The sequence below is a fragment of the Orbicella faveolata genome, unplaced genomic scaffold (genome assembly GCF_042242905.1).
Source record: "Orbicella faveolata isolate gen_17 unplaced genomic scaffold, um_ofav_v1 contig_13, whole genome shotgun sequence".
NCBI lineage: Eukaryota > Metazoa > Cnidaria > Anthozoa > Scleractinia > Merulinidae > Orbicella > Orbicella faveolata.
Genome location: NW_028301540.1, coordinates 5,432,327 through 5,459,325, shown reverse-complemented (window position 1 = coordinate 5,459,325; position 26,999 = coordinate 5,432,327). Strand labels below are relative to the sequence as shown.

The window sequence follows — 26,999 nt, the reverse complement described above, 5'->3', positions numbered from 1 at the left end:
GCAAAAGTGTCTTCAAGAGAAGATGATCTATCATGATCTCGTGATGTTTTTTTGTGTGTGTGTGTGTGTGTGGCTGGCTCTTCATGACATGTTAGACGCTTTTTTTGGCCATGTTGGTCACAAATAGGGTATGGTTTTTATACTCTAGTCTTGAATTGAGCATGTTTTTTTAGAAGAAGCTACTTTTTCATCTTTACTGATAAGACTAGCCAGCGAACAGGCTCCCAGCGAGAGTGGAAAAAAATTTGGCGACTGAAGCGAGCCGTTTAGCGTGAAATAGCCAGATTGCTCTCGGCTTACCCGGCTCGTCTTAGACCACACTCAGCTAGCTCGCACTAAACCCAACCGTGCCGTGAGCCTGTTCGCAGGTTATGATAAGACCATTGACAAAGGCCCTTCATAAATTATGTGTAGGGCAACTGTGCATATGTCAGCTCAAACGGTCATAAATGTTTGGTTAGGTCATAAATAGGGTAGGGAAAATCGCAGATTTTGGTCATAAATAGGGTAAGGGTTTTTGGAAGCAGGCCGCACACCAGCCAATTTTTCTAGGAGTGCCTCCCTCCTTGGGTTCTGACCCCGGGGGACTTCCATATCAAAAGGACGGGGGTGCTCGTGGGAAATTTTGAAAAAAACCCATAAGAGGTACCAAGATCCTGTTTTGTGGGCATGGCTTGAAATGTTTGTCACCCCTAAGCTAAGAGGTACCAATTTTAAAACAAATCATAATCTCATGTCATATTTTTTTCGGCTCAGTACCCTAAAAGGTACTGCAAAAACTCCCGCTGTGGACCTTTTTAGGTTGAGCACCCCAAGAGGTACCAAAACCGCCTCATTAACCCCTAAACGGTACAACGAGCACCCCCCGTCCTTTTTCTATGGGATCCCCCACCAGGGTTCTGACCCGGCGGCACTTGACCCTCGCGAGAGATTTTCTCTGTTTTACAGACCTGGAGCAGGAAATAGACAGCAAGACTGGTCTGTAGGTCAGTAAACAAGCGTCGTATAAACGACGTATGAACTATAATTATGTAAAACAAAACTACTTGTCTGATTTTGTTCGTTTCGGTTTGGGACTGCAAGCACAAACATCACTTTGTATGGGATTGCCTTCCACTTTTCTCTGAATCTGGGTCTATATAGTGACTGCAGGGTTGAATCATACTTATAAAAAATTATTCCATCTAAGGTAATGAAAACCACAGGAAGCGCTACATGTATTTTTGTCCTGAGGTCTAAATTTCATCATCACCGCGTCCGCTGGACTAACCTTCGCGGGACTGGATCTGAGGAAATACGTCATAATCAGGGGTGGTGACGACATGAGTCAAGCTTACTATTTCTACGGCCATTTTGGTTAACCGGCAACCGTTCATATTTTTGGAACTCTCGGAGATCTTTGATTTCCTAATAACATTTGAGGAATATCCTAGGAAAGTATGGACACTCTAGATCATAGAGGTTGACTGAGAAGGTGAGGCATGAACGAGAAGTAGGTTTTCCGAGGCGCGAAACCACCCTAACCCTTGGACGTTTCGGAAAGCACCGATTTGAACTACTTGTACATTTTGGGACTCCTTTTTGTCACGTACAATCATTTAAAATTTTAGCCTTATGCTGGACTGTTCACTGGTCGAACACAGGTCGCGGATGTGTCACGATGAAAGTTTGCCACATATAAAAGTTGCACAGAATGCAGTGATTGCGGTATAAGTACTCAACTCAGCATGTAACAAGATTGACTATGTAATATATTCCTAGGCCCTACAACTTAACTTATAGGATATTTGCAACTGTTAGTTTGGCTTTACGACCTTATTACCCTCTCCGAGTATCATGTGGGTAATATTTTAAGACGTAAAAAGTCACATGCCAAGACTTGATCGCGTAAAGACGTGAGCCATATCCAGGAAATAGTTGACTTCAAATTTGTCTGACGAATGCTGTGTTTAAACAGGCGCGTTTCTGTCGAGTATTAATATTTTACTCGTAGATGTTAAGCTTCATCATTCACTTGCTATATCCTTGCTTGCGAAAGAGAGAGAATGTCAAGAGTTAAAGTGCCCATAAACAGTGTTTTCGTATAATGGGAGAGCGAAACCTCAGTTATAGCGGAAGTAATCGTGTCGTATCACCTATTCAGCGCTCGATATTGCCAGCGAGAATACGTCCAACGCAATACGTTGAGAAGTTGTCCCTTGAATTTCTAAGAGGTTGTGATTCTGATACAGATGGGCAATTATCTCACTTTTTAAGTCTTCGGATATGGTAGAAGGCGAAACTTGTAAATACGAGCTCTTTTGTATTGTTCAGTGTAAACTGTTCGAAATGTTACGTCTAAATGTCCTCAAAGCAGCTCGATTTTTGTCGACTTGTACTTTTTTTGAAACAAATTTACGACAAAGTCATAATACATTGTATTTCCAAGCAATTAAGGAAGTTCAGTTCTTTACCTATTAGCTTTGTAATGTACATCAGTAATTGTGCTATTGTGTTGCAAGTATGCTAATTATTAACTTGAACTTATTTGAATAATTGGTTGAAATTTATTTTCCAGTGGAGCTGCCTGTCAAGTTTAGTAACTGGGGATAAATTTCATGTCAAAATTGTACTTGGACTCTAAATTATAATGTGATATCAGTTTATGGTACTGTTGTTGCTTGAGGTAACACATGGTTGACGCCATAATTTTGTGTTTGATAAATCAATTAAATACTTAACAGGGCTGGCTTAGTTATGCTTATAGGTGATTCTGTCATGTACAAACTGGTCATCTGCAAGAGCAATGCTGCAAGTGATTGTTTGAAACATTACAGTGTACGTGTTTTGTCCATGTGACTGGAACTATGAAAATGGTGTTACAGACTGAAGAGTCTGTTCTTGTGCACCAGTTGAGCTAAAGACCTTAATTTTCTGACTCCTTAGCCTGAAAATTACTCCAAGTAATGAGTACAAAAAGGGAGATCAGAGAGAGGAGCAGAAAAAAAAAACCAACATTCCTTTGAATTTTTATATTGCCTGTATAATTGGAGAGAAAAAAGCACTTAGACTGAGTTGCGACCAAAAAGGTGATATTTTCAATTCATCACCATCCAGACATATCACGTGTAAACCATCTTTTATGAGCTTGATTTGACTGGGAAGTCTTAAGTTAGACTAACTTAAGTTACACAAACTGTTAGTGAATGTTAAATTGTGTGTAATAAAGTGAGTGCAGGGCTGACAACACTTCCTGCATCAGTTAACCCATTGGTGCCTGCAGATTTTGGCAAAAATGCATTTTTGGACATACATGGATTAGGATGTCAGCTAAATTAGCTCCAATCTTCCAAAAAATGCATTTGCAACATGACAGTGTGCCTTTCTTTCTACTAGCCTCACGTTTTATGACATTTTTGCTCGGGGCATGCTCACAAAGGAAAATTTTGAGATATTTTTTGGGCAAGAAAGTAACCTTTGTCTTTAGGCTTTGCATGTTTGTTTTTGTTTTTTTTGTTTTTGCTTTTTCTCCTTTTCTTATCTTTTTGCTGCAGTTGTTGACCTTCTACTGGGCTTACTTCCAGTTGAAATATTCCCGCAAAAGCATCATCAAGACGGGAATTCTTACCATGGAGTAGCCAAGTGTAGTTGAGGGAAATTTTGTTCCAAGTTTTTTGCTTCAATTTCTAAACATTTTCATGCATACTTCACACTCAATTGACCCAATCACTCTGATCTGTGTATCATTGGAAAGATCTTAAATTCTTCCGGCAGAAGTATAAGTGATCCCAATTTTGGTCAAAGGAGATGACGTCAGAAGTGGAACAAGGGCCAATGCTTGTTATGGGGGCACCTCAAACTTTAATTCACTGTTACATTTTCTTTAGAATTGGGTCAGTTGGGCTGCATCATGGCTCAAAGGAGCAGGTTCACCCTGTAGTAGGCGCTTGGGCCCCAAGCTATAACAGCTATTTTCTGTTCATGTCCTGTTCATGCCCTGTTCATGAGCTGGGATGATTTTCCTTTGTTACTTTGCAGTTCAAATGCTGTACTTCTGAAGGTCTCCTTTATTAGACTAGCAAATGCCAAAGCTCTAATTCCACTCTTACTAGCTTTAATTTATCATTGCAGATGCTTTTTTCCTGCAATCTTTTAACTAAAACTCATATTCTTTTGTTCTATGTAGGTGAAACACAATATTAGTGACAGGGGGAGTCAAGCAATCATAGAACAAAAATATGCCTCCTCCCCCTCCTCCACCACCTGGGCCACCACCTCCCCCTGCACACAAGGCCTCTGGTCCACCACCAAAGTCCTCTGGTAAACCATCAGACAGGGGGGCCCTGCTCAGCCAGATACATGGAGGAGCCAAGCTTAAGAAGACAGTGACCAATGACCGCAGTGCCCCAGTGGTAGGAGGAAGTAAGTCGTAGACGTTTAGGTTGAAACAGTCAATGATCCCAGTCAGGGATTAAGGGCCTGTTCACATGAAAGTGGGGGACCTCAGGCAGGTGAGGTCCCCCGCCTTGGTGGGGTAACCAATATATCCATACAATCTCTCTTTTTTTCTTGATCATGTTCACATGTTAGATGGGGTACCCCACCAAGGTGGGTTAACCTGCTTTGGTGGTGAAAGCTGCAGAGTCGGGTAACCCGCCTAACTGGGATAATCAAATCACTGCACCAAAGCCTGCCAAAACACAGGGCAGAACAATATTTTGACAATTTCACTGCTGAAACGCTGATGGAATTGACAGTGCTGGTATCAGATAGTCATCGGATAGTCAGGCTAGTCAATGGAATCAGTGGTACCAAGCATACTGTTCCATTTTATAATTAAAGTGGATGGACACCCACATGTCAATGATTTCATAAAGTGCCTGTATCAAAGGGATGTTCTAGCTTAACACAGGGTTGAACTGTAGTTTCAATTATCTAATGTCAGTCTGTATGGTTATGAAAGTCATATACCGTAAAATCCCACGTAAAGTCCCCACCCCCCTCTGGGATATAAGCCCTTCTATTTGCGAACAAAGAGATTATTAGATAAGATAAGATAAGATAAGATGACTTTATTTATACACGGTTTGTCCATCAGTCAACAAAGTTACTGGACTATCTACCTATCTGCCTACTCACAATAAAAATTTTTAAAAAAACTGCTTTTCATGGAGGCTGTGTCTGAAAATTTACTTAAAATTAAGATATTACTTTAAACTGTGGTGACTTAATTTAGATTTGAAATTGGTCAGTGAAGATGGTTGTCTTAGGTCTATGGGTAAGTTGTTCCATAACTGAGCTCCACTGTACGAAAAACTCCTCTTAAGATAATCAGTTTGAGGTTGTGGAAGAACTAATTTGTTTTTGGTATTCCTTAAACGATAAGCATTTACATTATCATGATATACGAATCTTGATCTCAGATAATCAGGTGTCATACCATTCAATGTTTGATACATTAGGATAGACTTCCATTCCAATCTTTGATAGTAAAGTCTTCGCCACCCTAGTGCCGGGAACAAATCATCCAAATTACTGTCATAGCTCAAAGACATTAGGGTGTGAGCTGCGCGACTTTGAATCCTTTACAGTTTTTCAGAAAGGCCCTTGTTACAGTTACCCCACACTACATTGCAATAATCAAAATGTGGTTGAACAAGGCTATTACAAACTTTAATTAAAACATTAAATGGAGTGAGATGCCGAATTCGTCTAATTGCACCAATTGTTGCGGATATAAGCCCAACTAATGTATAAGTGGGTTCCTTTTGCGTTTTATAAATGTATTATAAATGTAATAGCTCTAAATGTAATGGTACATTAGCTTTGATTCGTTTCTCAGATCTCGTCATTCTGAAACATATTTTGTATTCCACTTATATGCCCCCCTCCCCCCCCCCCCCCGCCCCGGATATAAACCCCCCATTTATAAGCACACCCAAAACCCCTTATGAAGTTATGTAAGACCAGGGCTTTAATGTGGGATTTTACGGTATAACAAATATTGAGGCATTAATTTAAGACACAATTTTGATTTTTATGTAATTACTTATAAGATTAAATTTGGAAATACAGTTAACAATAAAGATTAGCGAAAAAACTGAGCAACGACGTTTCGGTGTCATCCTGGCACCATTTTCAAGTTAAAAAATATTTGTGCGAAAAGTAAACTAATTTATACCAATGGTAGAGGTGCGAAATTGAATAAATTAAGATTAAGATAGCTGTTCAATGTTCATGTTCATTCCAATGAGGTGTCAAACACTGGTAATGAGTTCAGTATCTGTTCAAAGCCTAAACAAATACTTTTGCGCGAATGGAGTCTGACTGTGTGTTAAGGCTCGGTTTCTTCTTGCGAATCCACAACATTTCGTGGATCAAGCAATCGAACTTTCCGTGACATTTCTTTAGGATCTTAAAGTTGTTAGTCAGGTCACCAACTGTATCAACTCGGTGTTCATTTTGAAGGTGTTTTCTGATGGTGGTAAATCGGTGTTCCTCAATGCGCTTGTAAAGATGACGGCTAGTGTAACCGACGTATTCTGCATCACACAGATCACATATATAGTTATAAACAACGCACTGTTGATTGATCAAAGGTGGTTTTGGCTCTTGTACTTTGAGATCATCGCCAATTTTACGGCTTCTGAACACTGGCTGTAGTTTGTGATCAAGTTTATTACTCAAGTCCGAGAGATGTTTCTTTACTATGTCCGCTGATTTCTGGTCTTTAAAAGGCAGGACAATGCGGTAGATATTCTCTGTTGGAGGCGTCGATCTTGTGTCTGGTGACATCACTGAATTAACGAAACGGGTGATGGTGGAGTTCACAAGAGAATCTGAGTACTTGAGGTCAGAAAAGATCAGTTTAAGGCGTTCGCATTCTGTTGAGAATAGTTCCCATGTTGAGGACAAGCGGTAAGCACGGTTTAACATGGTTTTAACTAAAGATCTTTTATAGCGGTTGTCGACATGACTTTGGTGGTGTAAGAGGAGACCAGTGTTTGTGGGTTTACGGTAAACACTTGTTACCAGCTTGCAGCCCTTCTTGCATATTTCAATGCCGACAAATGGTAGCTTACCGTTAGATGCGATCTCCATGGTGAAGGATATGGATGGATGACAGTTGTTCAAAGTCTTCAGAAAGGCTTCTGCGGTTGGTATGTCTTTCATTGTGGCTAGTGTATCATCCACGTAGCGTCTGTAGAAGTCTGGCAACTTGTTCTCGTTTTGTAGCTTTTCCTCGATAGAACAAAGAAAAGTATTGGCCATTAGGGGACCCAAGGGAGAGCCCATCGCTACTCCATCAATTTGTTGGTAGAGTTGACCGTTAAATTGAAATAGCTGGTCCTTTGTTGCTACTGACAACAGTTCAATTAGATCAGCTTTGCTGATGTTTAGATGGTGTGTTTTGTTGAACCAGTTGTCAACAAAAGCTCTATCAGCAAGGATCTCGATGGTTTCTTGTAGTGGGACGTTCGTAAATAGCGAAGAGACATCATAAGATACTAGGATGTCAGATTCGTCGAGGCTCAGATTGCGAATCTCATCAGCGAAGGAAAATGTGTCAGATATTGTGTAGCTGTTGATCGACAGGGGCTTCAGTTTATCGTCGAGCCATCTCGCGAGGGATGAGGCCCATTCTATCCGCCACAAGTACTTACAACTTCGCCCTCGCGAGATGGCTCGACGATAAACTGAAGCCCCTGTCGATCAACAGCTACACAATATCTGACACATTTTCCTTCGCTGATGAGATTCGCAATCTGAGCCTCGACGAATCTGACATCCTAGTATCTTATGATGTCTCTTCGCTATTTACGAACGTCCCACTACAAGAAACCATCGAGATCCTTGCTGATAGAGCTTTTGTTGACAACTGGTTCAACAAAACACACCATCTAAACATCAGCAAAGCTGATCTAATTGAACTGTTGTCAGTAGCAACAAAGGACCAGCTATTTCAATTTAACGGTCAACTCTACCAACAAATTGATGGAGTAGCGATGGGCTCTCCCTTGGGTCCCCTAATGGCCAATACTTTTCTTTGTTCTATCGAGGAAAAGCTACAAAACGAGAACAAGTTGCCAGACTTCTACAGACACTACGTGGATGATACACTAGCCACAATGAAAGACATACCAACCGCAGAAGCCTTTCTGAAGACTTTGAACAACTGTCATCCATCCATATCCTTCACCATGGAGATCGCATCTAACGGTAAGCTACCATTTGTCGGCATTGAAATATGCAAGAAGGGCTGCAAGCTGGTAACAAGTGTTTACCGTAAACCCACAAACACTGGTCTCCTCTTACACCACCAAAGTCATGTCGACAACCGCTATAAAAGATCTTTAGTTAAAACCATGTTAAACCGTGCTTACTGCTTGTCCTCAACATGGGAACTATTCTCAACAGAATGCGAACGCCTTAAACTGATCTTTTCTGACCTCAAGTACTCAGATTCTCTTGTGAACTCCACCATCACCCGTTTCGTTAATTCAGTGATGTCACCAGACACAAGATCGACGCCTCCAACAGAGAATATCTACCGCATTGTCCTGCCTTTTAAAGACCAGAAATCAGCGGACATAGTAAAGAAACATCTCTCGGACTTGAGTAATAAACTTGATCACAAACTACAGCCGGTGTTCAGAAGCCGTAAAATTGGCGATGATCGCAAAGTACAAGAGCCAAAACCACCTTTGATCAATCAACAGTGCGTTGTTTATAACTATATATGTGATCTGTGTGATGCAGAATACGTCGGTTACACTAGCCGTCATCTTTACAAGCGCATTGAGGAACACCGATTTACCGCCATCGGAAAACACCTTCAAAATGAACACCGAGTTGATACAGTTGGTGACCTGACTAACAACTTTAAGATCCTAAAGAAATGTCACGGAAAGTTCGATTGCTTGATCCACGAAATGTTGTGGATTCGCAAGAAGAAACCGAGCCTTAACACACAGTCAGACTCCATTCGCGCAAAAGTATTTGTTTAGGCTTTGAACAGACACTGAACTCATTACCAGTGTTTGACACCTCATTGGAATGAACATGAACATTGAACAGCTATCTTAATCTTAATTTATTCAATTTCGCACCTCTACCATTGGTATAAATTAGTTTACTTTTCGCACAAATATTATGTAATTACTAACAGTGGAACCCTGTTAATACGATCACCAATTGGCCATAAAAATTTGGTCATATCAACAGGGTGGCCGTATTAATGAGCTTGGGTCAAACCTCATGACTGGTCTAAACTAAATGACGTCTTAACGGATATATATCACAATTATCTAAACAACTGCTCTTTACTAATAAGCATCCGGAATGCAGATACGTTTTTTAAAAATGTTGCTTATAATAAGTGGTTTAAGTGGCTGTATTAACAGGGTAAAGTTATAAAAGGTTACACAGGTTGGGATTTCAGAATGTGGCCGTTGGCTGTATTTAAAGAGGTGGCTGCATAACAGGGTTTTCATGATTTAAGAAAATGTATGAGCATTTTGCCGGGACAAAGAAAAAGTGGCTGTAATAATGAGGTGAGTGTATTAACAAGGTGACTGTAAGGCAGGGTTCCACTGCATGTCTTTGAAAATCATAAGTTTACAAACACAAAAAATATTTATGGCCTTTTATGGAAGAACACAAGCTGTTTCACTAGACAAAAGCTGCTAACAATTATATCTGGTAAAATTTGTCTTCAAGATAAACCAAGCCCAAGTAGTAGTGGTGGAAATATAGGAGGTGGTGGCGGCAGCGGCGGCGGCGGTGGTATGGGAGCATCTCCTATGGGACTTGGTGGACTTTTTGCAGGAGGAATCCCAAAATTAAAATCGGCTGGAGAAAGAGGAAAACCTGGAACAGGAGGTATGAAGGAATTCAATATTAGAAGCAGCATTTTTATTGAATGTGCATCTAGCCTTACCAAAAATTTTTTTCACTAAATACCATACATTTAGAACTTTGTTGACTTTAAATGTTCACACTCTTTTGTCTGTCTGCTGACTTTTTTTATATCGCACTTTTGGAGGAAACTACATGAGGCATTCTTTAATAAGTTTGGATTCTCAACCATGTTATGTTCAATTTGAATGATTTGTTTCAGTTGTTTGCTCAGCCCCACAAGCACTTAAGTGTCATTGTCTGAGAAAGTGTTCCAGGGGCCAAAAGTTGTGGCCAACCGATTTGGCTGAAACTTGGCACAGAAGTTGGGTGCAATGAGATATTTCAAAAGCCAATTTGGCTCACTTCTCTGACTTTTAGTTTTGGAGTTTCAGGGGGGTCTCATTTTTTGCCTTTTGAGCACCAAAAACCCAGCCTTCCAGGGGACATTTTGAAAGTGCCATAAAACACAATTGGTAAATTGTGCTTCCAGATGAATTTGGAAAATTCATTACGTGAGTTTTTACATGCTGGGAATGAAGATTCAGCCAAAAGATTAATCCAAACTTTGAATCCTTCATCAGTTGTTGATGTAGGGAAAGTGGATTTCACCAAACTGCTGAAGGATATCCTAGGAACTAACCTAATTCCAGGCATCGAGGAAAGCAAGTCAAAAATAAAGAACAGCATTTCGAAGAAGTAGCAAAGGGAAAATACGCAAGGACCCGCGTTTGTCTCACAATGAAAACCACGGACTTAAAACGTTTTATGCTTCGCTTCATTTAAAATGACTGTGGAGACAACCATCACCTTAGAACCAGAGACATATCAACTGAGAACAACGGTAGCTTTTTAACTAAGTGTTACTCGTGTTGTTTCTAATTGTTTTCGCTCTTCAATTGTGACTTTTCTTGCATGCAAAGTAATGTATAAAATCGTGTTCTTGTTTAAGTTATATATAAATTAAGTTGGCGACCAAAATTTACGATCTGGCGAGCAAAATTTTTCCGTTAGTCGCCAGCTGGCTCCTGAATGAAAAAGTTAATTTCGAGCCCTGTAAGGCCTTCATCATCTGTGCTGTTTGATGGGTACTAAGTTTTGAAAGAAAACTTTAACCCTTGTTTTGCTAAATCAGGGTGTTTGTCGTGCTAATCAAAGGCCTTTTAAGAGCAATTGTAAGGTAAGAATCACAGTATTTCTGAACAATGAAACTGATTTGGCTTTAACAATTCATTTTCACTCACCAAATATAGAATAAGGGCTTCATGTCAACAGTTTGGTTTGCTTATGGCATGAATTATGCTCAAAATTCCATTTTGAATGCCTTTAGAGGAGCATGGAGTGTTTGTGGCAAAAATTCAACAAACTTTGATAAGCCAAATTTTTCTCGACTGATTTTGACAACTGGGTCACTAAAGTAAATAATGGTATACAGTTACGGAAGTTATGCAAGGCAGGTAGATACACTGATTTTTTGAAAAATGGCAATTTTGGGTTGTAATTTTGACATCAATTTTTGCCAAACTCTAGTTCCAGGCTCCTCTTTGTCCAATACCTCAAGGACAAAGTTACATTTATGAAATGAAAGCTCTATTATAGTAGAGTTCATGGTCAAATTCAGTTGGAAGCACAATTTACCAATTGTGTTTTATGGCACTTTCAAAATGTCCCCTGGAAGGCTGGGTTTTTGGTGCTCAAAAGGGCAAAAAATGAGACCCCCTTAAACTCCAAAACTAAAAGTCAGGGAAGTGAGCCAAATTGGCTTTTGAAATATCTCATTGCACCCAACTTCTGTGCCAAGTTTCAGCCAAATCGGTTGACCACAACTTTTGGCCCCTGGAACACTTTCTCAGACAATGACACTTAAGCAATAACTCTGCCGAGGGTAAAATTAATAAATTGTAAATTTAAATCTGTGGTGAACTGAATTCTTCCTCCTCCTCGTTATTCCTTACTGGAACTCTGTGCATTCTTGTGTTACATGTTAAATTAGTTTCAAACCTACTAGAAGACAATTCTTGAACATGTGAACATTTTGGCTGGTGGTGTGAGTTGCTGATTCCTGCATTTCACTCAACCAGTAACCTGTTTTGTGTTGTATTTAGGAGCCAAAGGACCAGCTATGAAACCACCAGGCTTCAAACCACCTTCACCAAACAATTCCAGTTCATCATTGCCTCCTGCTCCAGGCGGTAATTCAAGACCACTCCCTCCTCCACCGGGTAAAGCTCCAGGCTTTGCTCCTCCGCCACCGCCCCCATCTATGAAGCCATCATCATCTGACAACTCTAGGCCTCTTCCACCACCTCCATCAGGAACTGGCTCAAGACCTTTACCAGCGCCACCATCAGGGGGTGGACAAAGACCACCAGCTCCACTACCAGGGGGTGGACAAAGACCGTCAGCACCAATGAGGCAAGGTCCTCCACCTCCACCCCCTGGACGAGGAGGGGGGCCTCCACCACCACCACCATCTTCAACTCCAAGAACAACTGCACCTCCACCTCCACCGCCTATGAGAAGTAATCCAAATGTGGCTTCTTCACAACCTCCTACCCCAAGAGGAGGTCCACCACCACCTCCTCCGTCAAGGGGTGGCCCACCACCTCCACCTCCAAGTAGGGCACCTCCACCACCATCGTCAAGGCCACCATCACAAGCGCCTCCACCACCACCTCCCAATAAAATTCCCCAGAAGGGGAGTTCTGGACTACCGCCAAGTCGAGGATCAGCTCCTTTGCCTCCCTCTCCAGTAGGAGGGCTAGGACCGCCTCCTCCACCTCCGTCTAGAGGTACAATGGAGACTAAGAGATCAGGGCTTCCGCCTCCACCACCACCTGCATCATCCAGTAGATCAAATAACATGATGAACGGACCAACTAGAAATTCACTTCCACCTCCTCCCCCAGAGGCAATGACAAGCGTATTTGAAGGTAACATAATTAATGATGCTTCGCTTTCAGTTACTGGGATAAAGGCATCATCCTGGGAGAATATCGGCCTGTGGTCTTTATTGTGTAGACCTCACTGCACTAGGTCCATACTCTCAAGACCTCAGGCCAATATTCCAGATGATGGCTCTGGCACTTGACTGATAAGATAATATTTATATGAACTACATAACGTTCAAGAAATGAGATAGTGAAGGGGGTTGTTGTGGGGGGCTCCTGCCAAAGAAGAAATGGGTTGAGCACAGGAAGCTCTTCTGCTATCAGGACTGTCATTAACGGCCGTAACCTGTAACACCCGTTACGGCTGAGTATTCTTGACGAGCCCTTGATGTTACAGGTGAACTTGCCTGTTCTTGGCACAATTCATCCCCAAAGTAACAAGTTTGTTACAGGTGTGAGGACCAAGGCAATATGTGACTCAAAACTTAATGACAGCCGAGGCTATCTATTTGACTTTCAATTTTTGATTACGTTCCTTTTCTGTTTACAGAGGACTTTGAAGCAAGATTTTCATTTAGTTCAGATCTACCTCCACCAGAGCCTTATGTAGAAACGGCAAAAACATATCCAAGTAAAAATCCAAAGAAGAGTGGTAAGTTTTATGAAAGTTGCACGAAAAAGATCAGAACTAATCCTTGTCAAGAAATGGTCATGGTGTACTAGAAATAACTAAGTGCAGTCTTCCAGTGTTCACATGTAAACCAAAGCAAGACCCCAAAATATTTAAGTGGACGAAGTCTCTGCCTCTACTGAAAGTAGCCCACCAAGCTGAAACTTAATGTATCTCCCATTTCCTGTGGTGCAAGGTGTCTATGAGTATTGCTATGCCCTAGTTTATTGCAAGTTAACCCCCAGCATTGTGTCAGGTTGTCCATCCAATTTGCCATTACTCATTAATAGTACGCTGGACAAAACTGTTCTGGATCGAGGGTTTACGACAAATACTTTGAACAAGCAAAGCGATCCAAATGATTTTGTGATTCATGTCTTAAACCTTATTAAATTCCACATATGAAAGCTATTTTCCTGTAGAGCATGCAAAGAAGACTTGTGTTACAGTGTGTCCAGAAAAAAAAAAGTGTTTTGAAGCGTGGTTCAAGTGCCATCTTTATTTTCAGGTGGTGCAAAGTCTTCTGGAAATCCTCCAAGTGGGGTGAGAGCTAACCCACCTCCACCTCCTCCATCAAGAGGCGCTCCACCTCCACCACCACCTCCTCCAAGGAGATAAGGCATGAGGCATTTGTCAAAGTTTCATAGCAATTCTAGGAGGACCAATTTTTTATGATAATAATTATTAATAACATTGATCCAGATTTGTGGACAGTATTTGGTGGTCTTTATACTAAAGACTTGTTTCATAGTCGTCACTTCTTAAACCTTATGGCTTGGCAAGGTTGGACAGGTTTATCGACATTTTTCAACAGTTATTGACAATCTGTTATCAATAGAGTATGGAATACACATCTATAGACCAATCACACTTGTGAAAATGAAATTAATGTTTTGTATTTTTTCTTTGCTGTATATGAAGAGGGTGTAGCACCTTTTAGTTAGATTTCCTTGTTAGAAGTGGTAGAAACGAGGAAAGTGTTACATGTATTGCAGTATGAAACTTGTGCCATATTAATTTTGTGGTTGAAGCAATAGTGTCGATTATTTCAATAACTAATAATAATTAATAAAACATGCATTTTTGCAGTAGTTAATGACATTTTTTGTTGTCATTATTATTGAATGTTTAATTATCATTTTAGAAATAAAAGACACTGTCTTGGAGAAAGAAAAAAACATAACAAAATAAATTTTAATCTTATTATTTCTTTGGAGTAGACATATATTTCTGTATAATTTATCCTTAATAATAATATTGACAGCACTATATACAGTGGAGTAATGCCTTTTTATTCAGTGTCCCTTCTTTGTAAATAAAATAAGAATTTGATGTGGAAGTTCCTTCTCAAGTGTGGCGAACACAGTTTTTGAGACCTGTGTTTCATTCACCATTTTTTCTGAAACCCTAGATCCTTTGTTCACCAAAAATGGCGACAAGCAAGTGGACAACACAGACTTTGGTTTTTAGATAGTTTGGCCATGGCAAGAGAAATAAATATAAATGGGCCTTTCACAGGGAAACTCATCAGTGGAGAAAAACCACAAATCAACACCCCTTGTATTTTGACCAAAAATTCCCCCTTTTTTCCAATGTGGTGCACAACATCAAGTGAGCAAGTTTCTGCATTTTAATGTGGGCGTTAGCTCTTTCAACAACCTTGAACACTCATAGATCAATAACGCTATTAACAATTAGATTATGAGCTCAAGATTTCTATTGTGTGATAGTTGACGAGGGCACAGCCCAAGTCAGTTACACTGCTATGCTACTCACTATCTATCACAGAATAGATAGTGAGTAGCATAGCCAATCAGAGAACAGCATTCGTGATAGAACGCTAGTAGAGTTATACTAATAGTAATTAAAACTCTCTATACATTCAAATTATCTTTTGACTTCTCATTTGAAACTGAAGATTTCAAAATTTGAGACTTTAAACTGTTATCACACTCATGCCACTCCAACTCAACACAAACCCACTAGCAAGTTTCATGGTGCTACTCCAGACTTTTGAGCTCGTTATTCTTGATGGTGTGGCAGAAATAAAAAAGACTCATTCCCTTAGTTAAAAATTTGTTAACGCCTAGATGATGCTCTGCTTGAGGTCCTTTGTGACTGGAGATCTCGAATGCTGGCCAACTGTTCCATTCTCTTCTCATGCTCTTTTTCTTCCTGTGGAAAAAAAAAGTGACATGAGGTTGTTCAATAATATCAACATCTATTTTCTCCTTACATTACTTGCAAAAAAATTTCGGACAATTTTAATTTTTGGACATAAAAACGTGTCTGAAAATGAAACTGTCTGAAATTTTTAACCTTCTGAAATATTTACTGTACAGTACAAAACTTTGCAGTACCTCCAAAGTTTTTAGTTTCCTTTCTGCCAAGCTTTATGGAGCAAAACCTAGCAAGACACTGATTGACATACGTAACAGCTTGACAACAATATTGAGTTATTTTCTCGTCGGTGTATCCTTAAAATCTTGAGGGTTCATGCAGTAAAACTACATCTTTTGATGTTGATTTAGTCTAATGTGAGTTTTGTAGGCATAAATTTACCAAAGTCAAGTTTTGGCAAAGTGTCCAAAATTGTCCAAAAAGAATTAAAAAAGTGTTGAAAATTAAATGTCCAAAATAAATTGTCCAAACTTTTTGGCAAGTAGTGTTTACTCCAGAGTTGAAAATAGACAATCCACACCGTTCCAATGTTCTGCTTATGCAAGTCGGCAATCACAAATGCATTCTAGGGGTTGTTTGCTGATATTGGGTGCTCTCAAAATCAATCAATAACAAAAATTTTAAAGTCTAAAATGAATTAAGTACATGTATTGCCAAGGAGATGACCACAAGAAATTGTCAAAAGTCATCAGCTGGGGCTATTTTGTTGACATTGTATGAAACTGCGTTGACACTGGATTAACTAAATGGCTATCAGTGTAATAGGCTATAGATAATTATTTTTAAAACTGAGTCAAGATTTTTTTTTCTCTGACAACTCCAAAAGCAGAGGAGATACTCTGCAGATGTAATAGAAATATTACACAGCAAGCAATATAACTTACCTTGATCGTCCTTATTTTTGCTCGCACCAGCATGTCATTAAAGTGTTGCTGTAGAGAACCTGAGAAAAGTAATATTGCTTACATCTAATGACAATTTTCCACTGCTATATTTACCAATGGACATGTTTTAAGTTCCAAACAGAGTCAAAATAGCTAGTACATAGTTATCAACATTTGGGATCTCACAACCTGTAGTAACAGATTGTGTATGTTACCTTGTTTATGTTCTCCACTTTCAAGTTCTGTTTCATCTTCTTCTGCATTGTCACTTTCCTCATCTGACTCACTTTCACTGCTAAATTATTTGAAGACACCATTTCCATCATTGTTATACTTAACCAAGTACAAAGTTTCCCTGGTAACTGTTCCTTTTTTGCATTCATTGGAAGGTGCGTGGTAAATAGAATCATTATGGTACTTTCTATTAGTAGTGATAACAAACTTAAGCAATGACAACGACGACACTAGAAACTACACCCAAAAGAGGATATTATATTTGACCTTTGAATTTTGCAATTATCTAGATCTGTTCAGTACATTCGGCATTCTAAGACCCTACTCAAACTAAAGATTTAATACCAGTGAACAATACCAGAGGAAAGAACAGAAAATTAGTTGTCATGGCTTACATTCTTCAAAATATGCAGAACTTGGTCATTTCACAATGTTGGTTTGCAGAGGACTGTGCAGAGTGTACAAACTAAGATTTATAATGCACGTGCACAGCCATTGTTTCGGTCATTATACATTTTGTTAGGTGACGTTCTTGTTGCCATTGTCATCATGGTTTGCTTAAGCTCTCTAATATATTAGAGGCAAGACATAGACCTGGTTTTGGCATTCATACAATGTCATCATGAAAGACGATGACAATCATTGCAACTTGGATCTCACTTACACAGCACACCCTGCTTCCAGTCTATCCTGTCTTGTTATTTCTTCCCCATCAAGCCGGTGTAAAGTGGGAAGGGCCTCAAGCAATTTTTTTCTGCATTGTAAAGAAATTGTAAATGCAAAAGAAATTATGTTACACTACATGTAGCTCACTGATGCAATTAGTCTAATAATTAACTAATCAAAACTATAACAAAATTCACAAATCTGATTGGCTTTAAAAAGGTGTGATTTTAGCTTAAATTGTAATCGCAATTGGACACTGTCCACACCATGCCTGTAATTGGACAGCATCTCATATTACACCCACTCTTTCTTGGACAGAATATAATATTATTTGAATATTAAATTCCTTTCCTTGAGTTCCTTGGTCAAATCACACTCAAAGCAACTGTCCACGCCACTCAGTCCTATTATTATTGTTATCATTAATTAATTAATAGATGACTATTTTTTGATTGGTTATTTAACTAATTAATATTGGAGGTAAACTTACTTATAGTCCTCATGTTGAGAGCAGGGATTTCCTTTCAACAGTAAGATAATTAGACTTACTGGGAATTTCCCTGATGAGAACAAGAAAGAAAGAAATGATTGCAAGTTAAAATTAAAGTTGAATCTGTGACTTACTTTGCTTTTACTTTGCTGACAAAAAGTGAATAACATACAGTGTGTATTATATCATAATATTCGCTTAAGATTTAAAATGCTATTTACAAGACTAAAAACTGAAAAATTTAAAAGAGTAATAAAACTGTTTCTCAAAAAAAGAAATCATTAGAGAGAGTTTCAAACCTGCTTCAAAAGTTTCAATCTGATTATCTGAGAGATCCAAGAACTGTAAATTAGTAAGTATCTTCAGGTTTTCCACCTTGATTATTTTGTTTTCAGCTAATGTCAGGAATCTATAGATGGAAAAAGTAGAATTTAATAACTACACTATAAAAGAGTAAAGTTATTAGTAATTCAGTAAACAATATTTTTTGACAAATTTCAATGTAAGTATTGAACCTGACTAATAGTGTCAGAACCAAATCTTACCTCAGTTTAGGAAGAACGTCAAGATTTTCAATTCTTCTAATTTCATTCTGTCATAATTACAAATAAATTAAAATAAATATATTTATAAATATTATAAATAATCAAATAAATCGTAATATAAATTTCATACATATATTTTAATTTTCTTGACCTTGGTCATAAAACGAATGACTAAGTTATTAAATTATTGTACAATATGACTCACTTTTTGTAAATATAGGTTAGTGACAGGTCCAAGGCAATCCAAGTTGTCAATTTCACTTATCTGCTCACGGTCCAGACGGACGTGACTTAACTTTAGCAATTCAGCAGCCCTGAATAATAAAACAACACTATAACAAAACAAATAGTAGTAAAGATAGAGTGCAAACAGACTAAATCCATTTTTTTTTTAATAAACTTTAATTATAAGCGCTTAAAAAATTATCTTTTTATATCAATCCCTGGAAATATGACAAACCAAACAAACCCTTACTTACGTTTCATCTGCAGATCTCTCGTTTTTCTTTAAAATATTTCGTTTAGCAATTAAGGACACAGAAATTTTCTGACATTTTCCTGCAACAAATAAAACAAAGCAGTTCTGTCGATCGTGTTAAAAACCTTATCAGGAAGCTTATATCCCTCAACTCCCTTCACATAGTAAAGAAACAGCCTTAAATCGCCATAAAAAAACTTACGATCTTTTTCACTGGTACTCGCCATTTGTTGTGTCGCATAGTTGTTGCATGTCAAGGAAAAATAACAGTACAGAAAGTTCAGAGTTCGTCCGCCATCTTGTTTTTCAGTTTACTTTGTAACCGTGCCTAATATCTTTCCTTCGAAGTTGACAATTTTTCCCGCCAAGCGAGGGAAGGTTCATCCTGGGAGACCCATGGGCTGCTACTCGGGACGATGCGATATTACTTCAAGAGCGGAAGAGCCCGGGCTCTTTCGCTCTTGAAGTAACTTTCGCCCCATAATATTGCTCGCCCGAAAATATCGCATCGTCCCGACTAACAGCTCCTGGGTCTCCATAGTCGTTTAGGAGCATTGCGTGACGACACTAAAAACGGCTGCGAGGGGGCTGCAAGGGAGACTACGGGGGTAGGTTGAAGTCGTTGAACTCAAAATCATTGACCCATATCAGAAGATGTTCCGAAGATTTTGAAAGTTTCAGGTTATACCAGGGGCATGTCTTGAGCTTTCAGTGGACGCTTTCCACTGTACCTGACCAAAAATTTCTGTTTTGTATTCCTAGAAATTTCCAGTGGCGAATTGGACAGCTGTTTCCAGAATTTCCTGAAAAGACGAAAACCTCATGAGGTATACCCAAATTTTCTAAAATTTCTTACCGGGAAGTTCCGTTCCACTTGATCCCAGGGTGTCCAATAGGTGGAAATTGTTCATCGGAAAAAACAATCGATCAATCGATGATCAATTGATAATCACACAAAAGCCGTACATCAATTGCTAGCTGCCGGGGGGTGGGGGGGTGGACTCCCATATGGAGCAGACGGGGATGCTCGTCGGAAATTTTGAATTTAGCCCCTAAAAGAGACCAATCTGGGCATGGCCGAAGCTTATGCAGACCCCTAAAAGAGACCAGTTTATAAAACAGACAAATAAAAGGTACAGTGACTTTTCATGATGGCGAATTTGTTTATATGAATTGAGTAAATATAAAGAATCAAAATTCTTTCTGTTTTGTTATTTCTTCACGTGCAACCCTTCACGAGACCTTGACGGCTAAAACTAATGACATTTTGGCCAGAACACCCTAAGCGAGACCAAAATCCGAAATTTACCAAGATGGCGAGCAATGGTTTCCGTGGACGTATGCTCCACTAGGAGCGAAAGGGTTTAATGATGATGAAGCAAGACGACAAGCATCCCCGTCCATTCCATATGGGAGTCGCCCCACCGGGTGCTAGCTATCAATTGGCAAAACAGGTCGCACCAATCCCACCACAGGAAGCCCAAGCTCGGGCTGTGAGTGACATCACCTTGCATAATAGCATCATGGCAAAATTGTAAGACTTTGTATGGGAATATTTACCAACAGATTGTAGGAGATACAAATAATAGAAAGCTCTTCACTACACTCAAATAACTCTGGTTAATGTTCCATGAATTCAAATATTCTAGAATTCTTATTTCACAGAGTTTGCAATCTTCAGAAATTCCAATTTTTTTTTTTTCAGCTAGGCATGTTCAGTAAACATAAGCTGACCTAGATATTGAAGTTTTCAACCCACAGGAACAAGTAGACAGTCACACTTCATTTAGTATCAAAAAGGTTACCTTGGCTTTTCACAACAATTAATCTAGTATTGCTATGTGGAGGCTTTCATGCAGTACCATGGGTGCTGAATTCAAGGGGAGCCTGCACACTACAAGTCAATGTGCACATTCTCCTTGATGAGCCAGTACCCCTCATCACCTCCCTCAATATCAATAAACAGCCATTACAAGATCACAGAGGTTGTTGGAAAAAATCAATTTATTGCATAAAGTAGAGATGCAGCATGAGAAATTCTTCATAATGCATGCCTTCTGAAATGGTTATATTAGCTTTCTTTGTACAAAATATGGGAACCAGCCCACTTCATTCCCACAGTTGATATGATAAACCTCTAAATCATGTCGCACAAAGCTACAAAATCCATACTTTATTAGTCATGAGTCACTGTTTAAAATGCACTTCAGTTAGCCTAAATAGTGTCCGAATAACGTCTCAGTTAGCAGCCCTCAATACTGACAACACCAGTTAGTCCAAATAGTGTCCCAGTTAACCTTAATAGCACTCAGAGTAACCTGAACAGTGTTCAGGTTAGCCCGAATAATGGTCAGGATAGCTGTTTTATGGTTGGCTCACAACAGCAGTAGTGGTAGCCCAATATGTAAGCTAATGGAAAAGACTCATTGACTTGTGGCTCATTTGACTCACTGATAATTTTCATAAGTCTCATCACAAATTGACGAAATGATACCTGAATCACTAACTGGCTGCTACACAGGGATAGTAATATTATTATTTAATTATGGTGCATTTCTACTCATTGAATGGAGAGTATAAACTAGCTAGCCAATGTTTCCTTATTGCAATCCATATTAGGCCAAAAAGAAAACACTTCAGTCCCATAATAATTTTCAAACACAACAGCATTCCATTGTTACAATAAAAAGGTCATGTATTTCTCACTGCAGAAAGTTAACAAAAACAATAAAACCTTAATCACAGTGTTAAAAAAAGAAAGTCATATTCTGAAAACAAGGTGCTTCACCTCAGCTTGAAAATAATTTGCAACCGGTTTATACTAGCTGTCATAAGGCAAAATACACAATAAAATCACTTCTAACATCAGGCTATAAATAATAATTTATAGCTTTTTGGCTAATAATTTTTGATATCATCACTCATAATACTGGTAATTGATTCTTGTTAGCATCAAGAGAGGAAATAAATGAATGCAGATGGTCTGTAACTACATAATTGCTGAAAATTTAAACGACAAATTATTGTATCTTCAACCAACAATACTTTTCTTAAACCCTGTTTAGAATCTTCATATTGTCTTTTTTGTAGTCTATTGAAGCAACAAAGTAGTAAATAGTTTAAAACATACTGAGTTGCATTTGTCTTGTAACACCTGATGTGTAAAATAATTTTATAAATATAATTCTGTGGTGAAATTATTACTAAAAGGATGGCACCCATCATTAGCATCCATACATCATTCAGAGATTGTGCAATATGTTCTACTTGTGTCATCTTGCCCCTAAAACAAGCAAAGTAACAGTCATTACTGGTTCATCACTGAATCAGCAAGCAATGCATCAAAATATAAGATGTTTCACTTTTTTAATACAAAGTGCTACATATATATGTACATTACTGTTAATTTGAAAGGGAGGTGGGCGACCTATTGGTTAACATGTGAGACCATAGAACAAGAATTGTCATTAAAACGTTAACCAGGGTCATTGTGCTGTGTTCTTGGGCGAGATGCTTACTGTATCTCTCCCTTTACCTCTTGCCACCCAAGTGTATATTAAATGGATTCAATAGAACTTTAAGGGTGAGCTCCCAAATTGCAGAGGGGGGGGGGGGGGGGGGGACTTGTGATGGACTAACATAACTAAGGGTTAACACGTTTTTCGCCACACAAACTGAGTTAACCTCAAGTGGTGTGGTTATTTTTGAACAGGAGCACACTCAACATTTTGGATGACAGATTGCAGTTTAAAGTTAACAGTTCATACCTGCAGGTACTGTTCTAGATTTAGCAGTGTGGAGATGGCCTGGCCCATAGAGATAGTAACACCTCTTTTCAAATGCCTTTACCATTTTTTTCACCACTTCATCAAAGAAGACAGTTGAGAGCTTAGAATGGAGAACAGATCGAAACTCAAACTCTATCTGCAAGGAAATGAAAGTTTCAATCTTTAGTTGCTGAACATGTTGACTTCAATAACTTAATGATAGAGCGGTTTTCGATGAGTGTCGTCAAACCAAAACCAAACCAGTTACTTACCAGTTAGACCACTCAGCCAATTTTGAGCCGTAGTTAAAACCAAAACCAAAGTAATTGTTTGATTACTTTCAACACTCATGTGAAAATCGCTCTTAAGTTATAATACAAGAGCTCAAGAACTTAATCAATTTTTAAAGCTGTGTTAAATTATTTCAAATTTCTCTGGCTTTTTCTTCAAAATGTCAAATTTCCCTGACTCAAAATAACATTCCTTGACTTTTCCCTGACCTTGATGATTTTTTTCCCAGACCATTTTCTGACCTGTGGCAACCATGTAAGAGCAATCCAGGTTTAGCATCACAACATTCTTGTCTTGTCCAATATTATTCTAGTTAATTAACATGATTGAATTATGTATCATGTCATACATCCTAATTTATGACTAGCTCAGTGAGTGGGCAAGATGAACCAAATTCTGTGCTGTAATTGGCTAGCGGGCTTGATGATGCTTTCTTGCCCGCTTGAGATAACCTGTTGTGTCCTGCAAGAATGTAGTGTTCTTTTTCCTTATATCAATCCTTTGTTGACCAAGCTAATGTTTGGTCAAGATGGCTGGATATTGGCCTCGCTCTTTTCATGTGTGTTTATGGACCTTGGTTCCCTTGGCTATAAACACGCGGTTCATAAACATGCAAAAAAATAACTTCACCAATATCCAGCCATCTTGACCTCACTCTTCATCAAAAACCCATAGACATGTTTCAAGTCTAAACAACTTACATAAAAATCCAGTGTGCAAGTATTAGGGTTTCCAGGTAAACCTGAACTAAATTTCCAAACAGTCTTCATGTAGTTGAACATCTCCCCATCTGTGCATTCAGCCTGTCATAATTAAAAATTACGTATCATAAATAAAGAAGAAACAGTTCTGTGTAAGATATGCGGTTTGGAAAAACTCTAGACCAGGGTGCATTCCGCAAGACTTCCACACCGAAGATACGCCAAAGCTTTTTAAATTCCACCCCAACAATCGTGGCTTTGCCACTCACTGTTAGCAGCTTCCCCATGAGAAAAAACCCTCTTGCACCAAGGGTACCACGAGCCTGGCAAGCAGCCAAAGTCCTATACTGCTCTTCCCAGATAATCCCAATTTTCTTCATATTAAGTTCACTGGGAAACTTTGGGCTCAACGGGATCATACAAGATACCCATTATTGGGCAGGATACAGTATTCAATATGGGATAAAATAAAGAGAAGATAAAACTCCACTGTAATCACACCAAGTTGCCCGGCGTCGACAAAACCCTGGATCGGACCGGACCGGATCACGGATCGGATCACGGATCGGATCACAGAAAAAAAAAAACGTTTTAAAGCAAAAAAAAATGAAATCGTTTATAAGATAATAATAAATAAAAAATAAAAGTGGAAAACTAAAATATGTTAAATAAAAATAAGAATCCCGAATTTGACACAATGACATGTTAATTACAGAGAATGACAAGAGGTCAGTTAAAAAGCCACAGAAGCGCCTGATTTACGACGAATTTAAATTGTAATGAACAGGCAGATGTAGTTATATTTGAACGTTAGTTGGCTTGAAGCTTGCGTGAACCTCCCATTCTCATTTTTGAAATTGTTGTTAGTATCAGTAGCTAATTCTCGGCTACTTTTTCATGTCAGATGTGAGCGCTACAGTTAGCATTAGAGTTAATGAGAAAGCTTACGTACGAAAGCTTAAGGACATGACTTGCTTTAAAGGAGCTACGTCACGATTTGCACATCTTGAAAAAACTAGCCTAGTTTTTCAAGTTCGTCATTTGCAGTCCTCGTTAATCTTTGCCATCCTTAACGATCCTCATTCCGTTTTGATTTGTCCTTGCCTCTTAAGTGCTTTCTATCCTAGAACACGATCATTTTAAGGTTTTATTCCATATAAAGGCAACTCTTTACGACCCTAAAAATGACTTTAAAAATCGTGACGTAACTCCTAAAATGTTGTCTATTCTCGGGTTGCGTTATCGTTCACACTATCGATGTCATTCCTATAATTTTTTGTAAAACAGCTGTATTTCCTTGAAATACAAATGGTCTGTTTCGTATTATTCCAGTACGAAATATCGTATTCCAAACTCACACCTTGTAAAAGTATAGACTTGTCTCAGAAACGGAAATTGTTTGAAATCATCAGGTGTTTAATATTATTAGTGTTTTTTAGTTTTTGTGTTTCGATTCATACGTTCGTCCTATTATTACCATGCTGACGCGTTTTATGACAGTTTACCTTTGATGCAAGCGAATATACGAAATATTATTTATCTGAACTGCGGAGAAAGATATGAAGACATGATTGATCATCGCAATCAAAACCCAACAGCCTGAAAAAAATTCATCTGTGACCAGCTCCCAGTTGGCTTGATATTATAAAAGAATAAAGGAATATCACACCTGAATTGAATAAAACATTCTGCTCACAGTAGTCACTCTAGTGTAATTTGCTCAACAAAATTTTGAATTTTGAATCTTGAATTTTGAATTTTGAATTTTTTTTCCTTGATCCGATCCGTGATCCGATCCGTGATCCGGTCCGGTCCGATCCGATCCAGGTTTTGTCAACGCCGCCAAGTTGCCTAAGTTACGTAGTTCAGCGTTTATATGCCACAAGCAAATATAAATGTGAACGCTGCTATATGCCAAATACTCCAATTGCATGCTGGTACGTTGCAAAATTTTATACGCCACCAGCAAATATAAATGTGCATGCTGCTATATGACTCCAATTGCATGCTGGCACGCTGCAAAATTTTAAAGGAAGGCCACGCCAAAAATCTTTGGCATAACCCACACTGTATGCACCCTGGGTTCTAGGATAAGAAACAAGGCCAATACCTTGACTAAGTTTGGTGCAACCATAGTTACAACAGAATTATACTTTTCCACCACAGGTGGGAAGCCGACAGCTAGTTTTGCTTTCAGGTAACCTGGCTTCCTGGACAAAATTGCAGAGTCCCTACACCAAGGAACAAAGTGTTTGTAATCCTCAACATCTGACACAACTGCATACATGTCCTCCATTGAGTAACTGAGGAAAGAAAAAGTAAAGTTTTTGCCCAATTATACAAGAAAAAATAACGAGAATGAATCCAAGTATACAGTAATAATAATAAAGATATTTTAACAGGAAGCCCACGTCACATATGTGGTTTTCAGAGGGGCTCTGCAAGACTTAAAACGTTAGCTATTCTACACAATTATCTACATACATGTATGCATTAAATTATAAAATAAAATAATTACTAAAAACTACTCTTGAGGTGTCCTTAAAAAGTACAAATATTGGAACTGTTCCTAATTGCACCCGGTAAAGTGTTACAATGATTAATGGCATGGTAAACAAAACGGTTCTGGCCCCAGGAGCGACGTGATTGAGGCTTACAAATGTTTTTACTTGAATATCAACATATATTAGTTGCTTTTTGTGTTTGCGTGACCTTGGCCTAGAGCAAGACTAGTCAAATAATAACAAATACTGGTTTCAGCCTAGGGGCCTTATTTATTGCTTTAGTCAAGGCTTCTAAGCAACGTCAAATGAGCCACGTTTACTAAGGCACATATTACTGGTAAATTTTATAAGCCTACAGTACAAGCGTACTCTACAAAGTTGTACCAAAACAGCTGACCTTACCCAAGCAGTCGCCTTTCGGAATACTTTTTCCTCCGAGAAGCACTGAGTGGATTCGGAATAAAAGATCCTATTAACGTTCTTCTTGGTTCTCGGTTTAGGTAAGTGAATTTAGTGTCACGAGAGCTGTAGGTTTTATCCCTCAATATTGCGTCAAAACCCGGCGAAAACCGGCAACAACACAGCCTCAACGACCTGTGGAAAAAAAAAAACATTCTCAGAGTTTTAAACGAAAGCATCGAACGAATAATCACTGGAAACCTAAAGGCATTCGCTTCTTTTAACAGCTAGTATTTTCAAATACCTGTTTGCTTGCCAGACAACTCCAGGATGTCGAAACAGCGGCAAGGATCTTCGCATCCCGACCGCCGCCATTTTGAACAAATAATGACTGATCGATATTTCGTCATTTTGATTACTAA

At 38.8% G+C, this 26,999-nt stretch overlaps 3 protein-coding genes and 1 long non-coding RNA gene across 5 annotated transcripts; 2 read left to right on the top strand and 2 right to left on the bottom strand.

The window, feature by feature from the left end:
• The first annotated feature begins 1,299 nt into the window (after positions 1-1,299).
• On the top strand, positions 1,300-14,538 carry LOC110046354 (uncharacterized). Its single transcript, XM_089284237.1, has 6 exons — positions 1,300-1,474; positions 4,166-4,401; positions 9,700-9,861; positions 11,982-12,809; positions 13,318-13,419; positions 13,946-14,538. Exons 2-6 carry the CDS (start codon positions 4,218-4,220, stop codon positions 14,053-14,055), a joined length of 1,386 nt encoding a protein of 461 aa, XP_089140363.1. The 5' UTR covers positions 1,300-1,474; positions 4,166-4,217; the 3' UTR covers positions 14,056-14,538.
• A 170-nt stretch (positions 14,539-14,708) lies between these two features.
• Positions 14,709-19,869, bottom strand: LOC110046359 (leucine-rich repeat-containing protein 46-like). Of its 2 annotated transcripts, none has more exons than XM_089284239.1 (10): positions 19,772-19,869; positions 18,917-18,995; positions 18,643-18,751; positions 18,438-18,484; positions 18,192-18,301; positions 17,893-17,962; positions 17,401-17,490; positions 16,718-16,797; positions 16,503-16,561; positions 14,709-15,612 (listed from the first exon to the last, which is right to left on the bottom strand). In XM_089284239.1, exons 1-10 carry the CDS (start codon positions 19,824-19,826, stop codon positions 15,517-15,519), a joined length of 795 nt encoding a protein of 264 aa, XP_089140365.1. In that variant the 5' UTR covers positions 19,827-19,869; the 3' UTR covers positions 14,709-15,516. The 2 variants fall into 2 exon arrangements, with proteins under 2 accessions (XP_089140365.1, XP_020607709.2); XM_020752050.2 differs by lacking the exon at positions 19,772-19,869 and adding an exon at positions 19,118-19,407.
• Positions 19,457-22,839, top strand: LOC110046363 (uncharacterized). Its single transcript, XR_002296365.2, has 3 exons — positions 19,457-19,523; positions 19,678-19,742; positions 22,628-22,839. It is a non-coding gene; the product is annotated as an uncharacterized LOC110046363 (long non-coding RNA).
• On the bottom strand, positions 20,902-26,984 carry LOC110046358 (coenzyme Q-binding protein COQ10 homolog B, mitochondrial-like). The gene is made up of 6 exons (XM_020752049.2): positions 26,882-26,984; positions 26,581-26,772; positions 25,785-25,977; positions 23,675-23,776; positions 22,683-22,839; positions 20,902-22,198 (listed from the first exon to the last, which is right to left on the bottom strand). The coding sequence occupies exons 1-6, from the start codon at positions 26,950-26,952 to the stop codon at positions 22,188-22,190; spliced, it is 726 nt and encodes a 241-aa protein (XP_020607708.2). The 5' UTR covers positions 26,953-26,984; the 3' UTR covers positions 20,902-22,187.
• Positions 26,985-26,999: the final 15 nt, after the last annotated feature.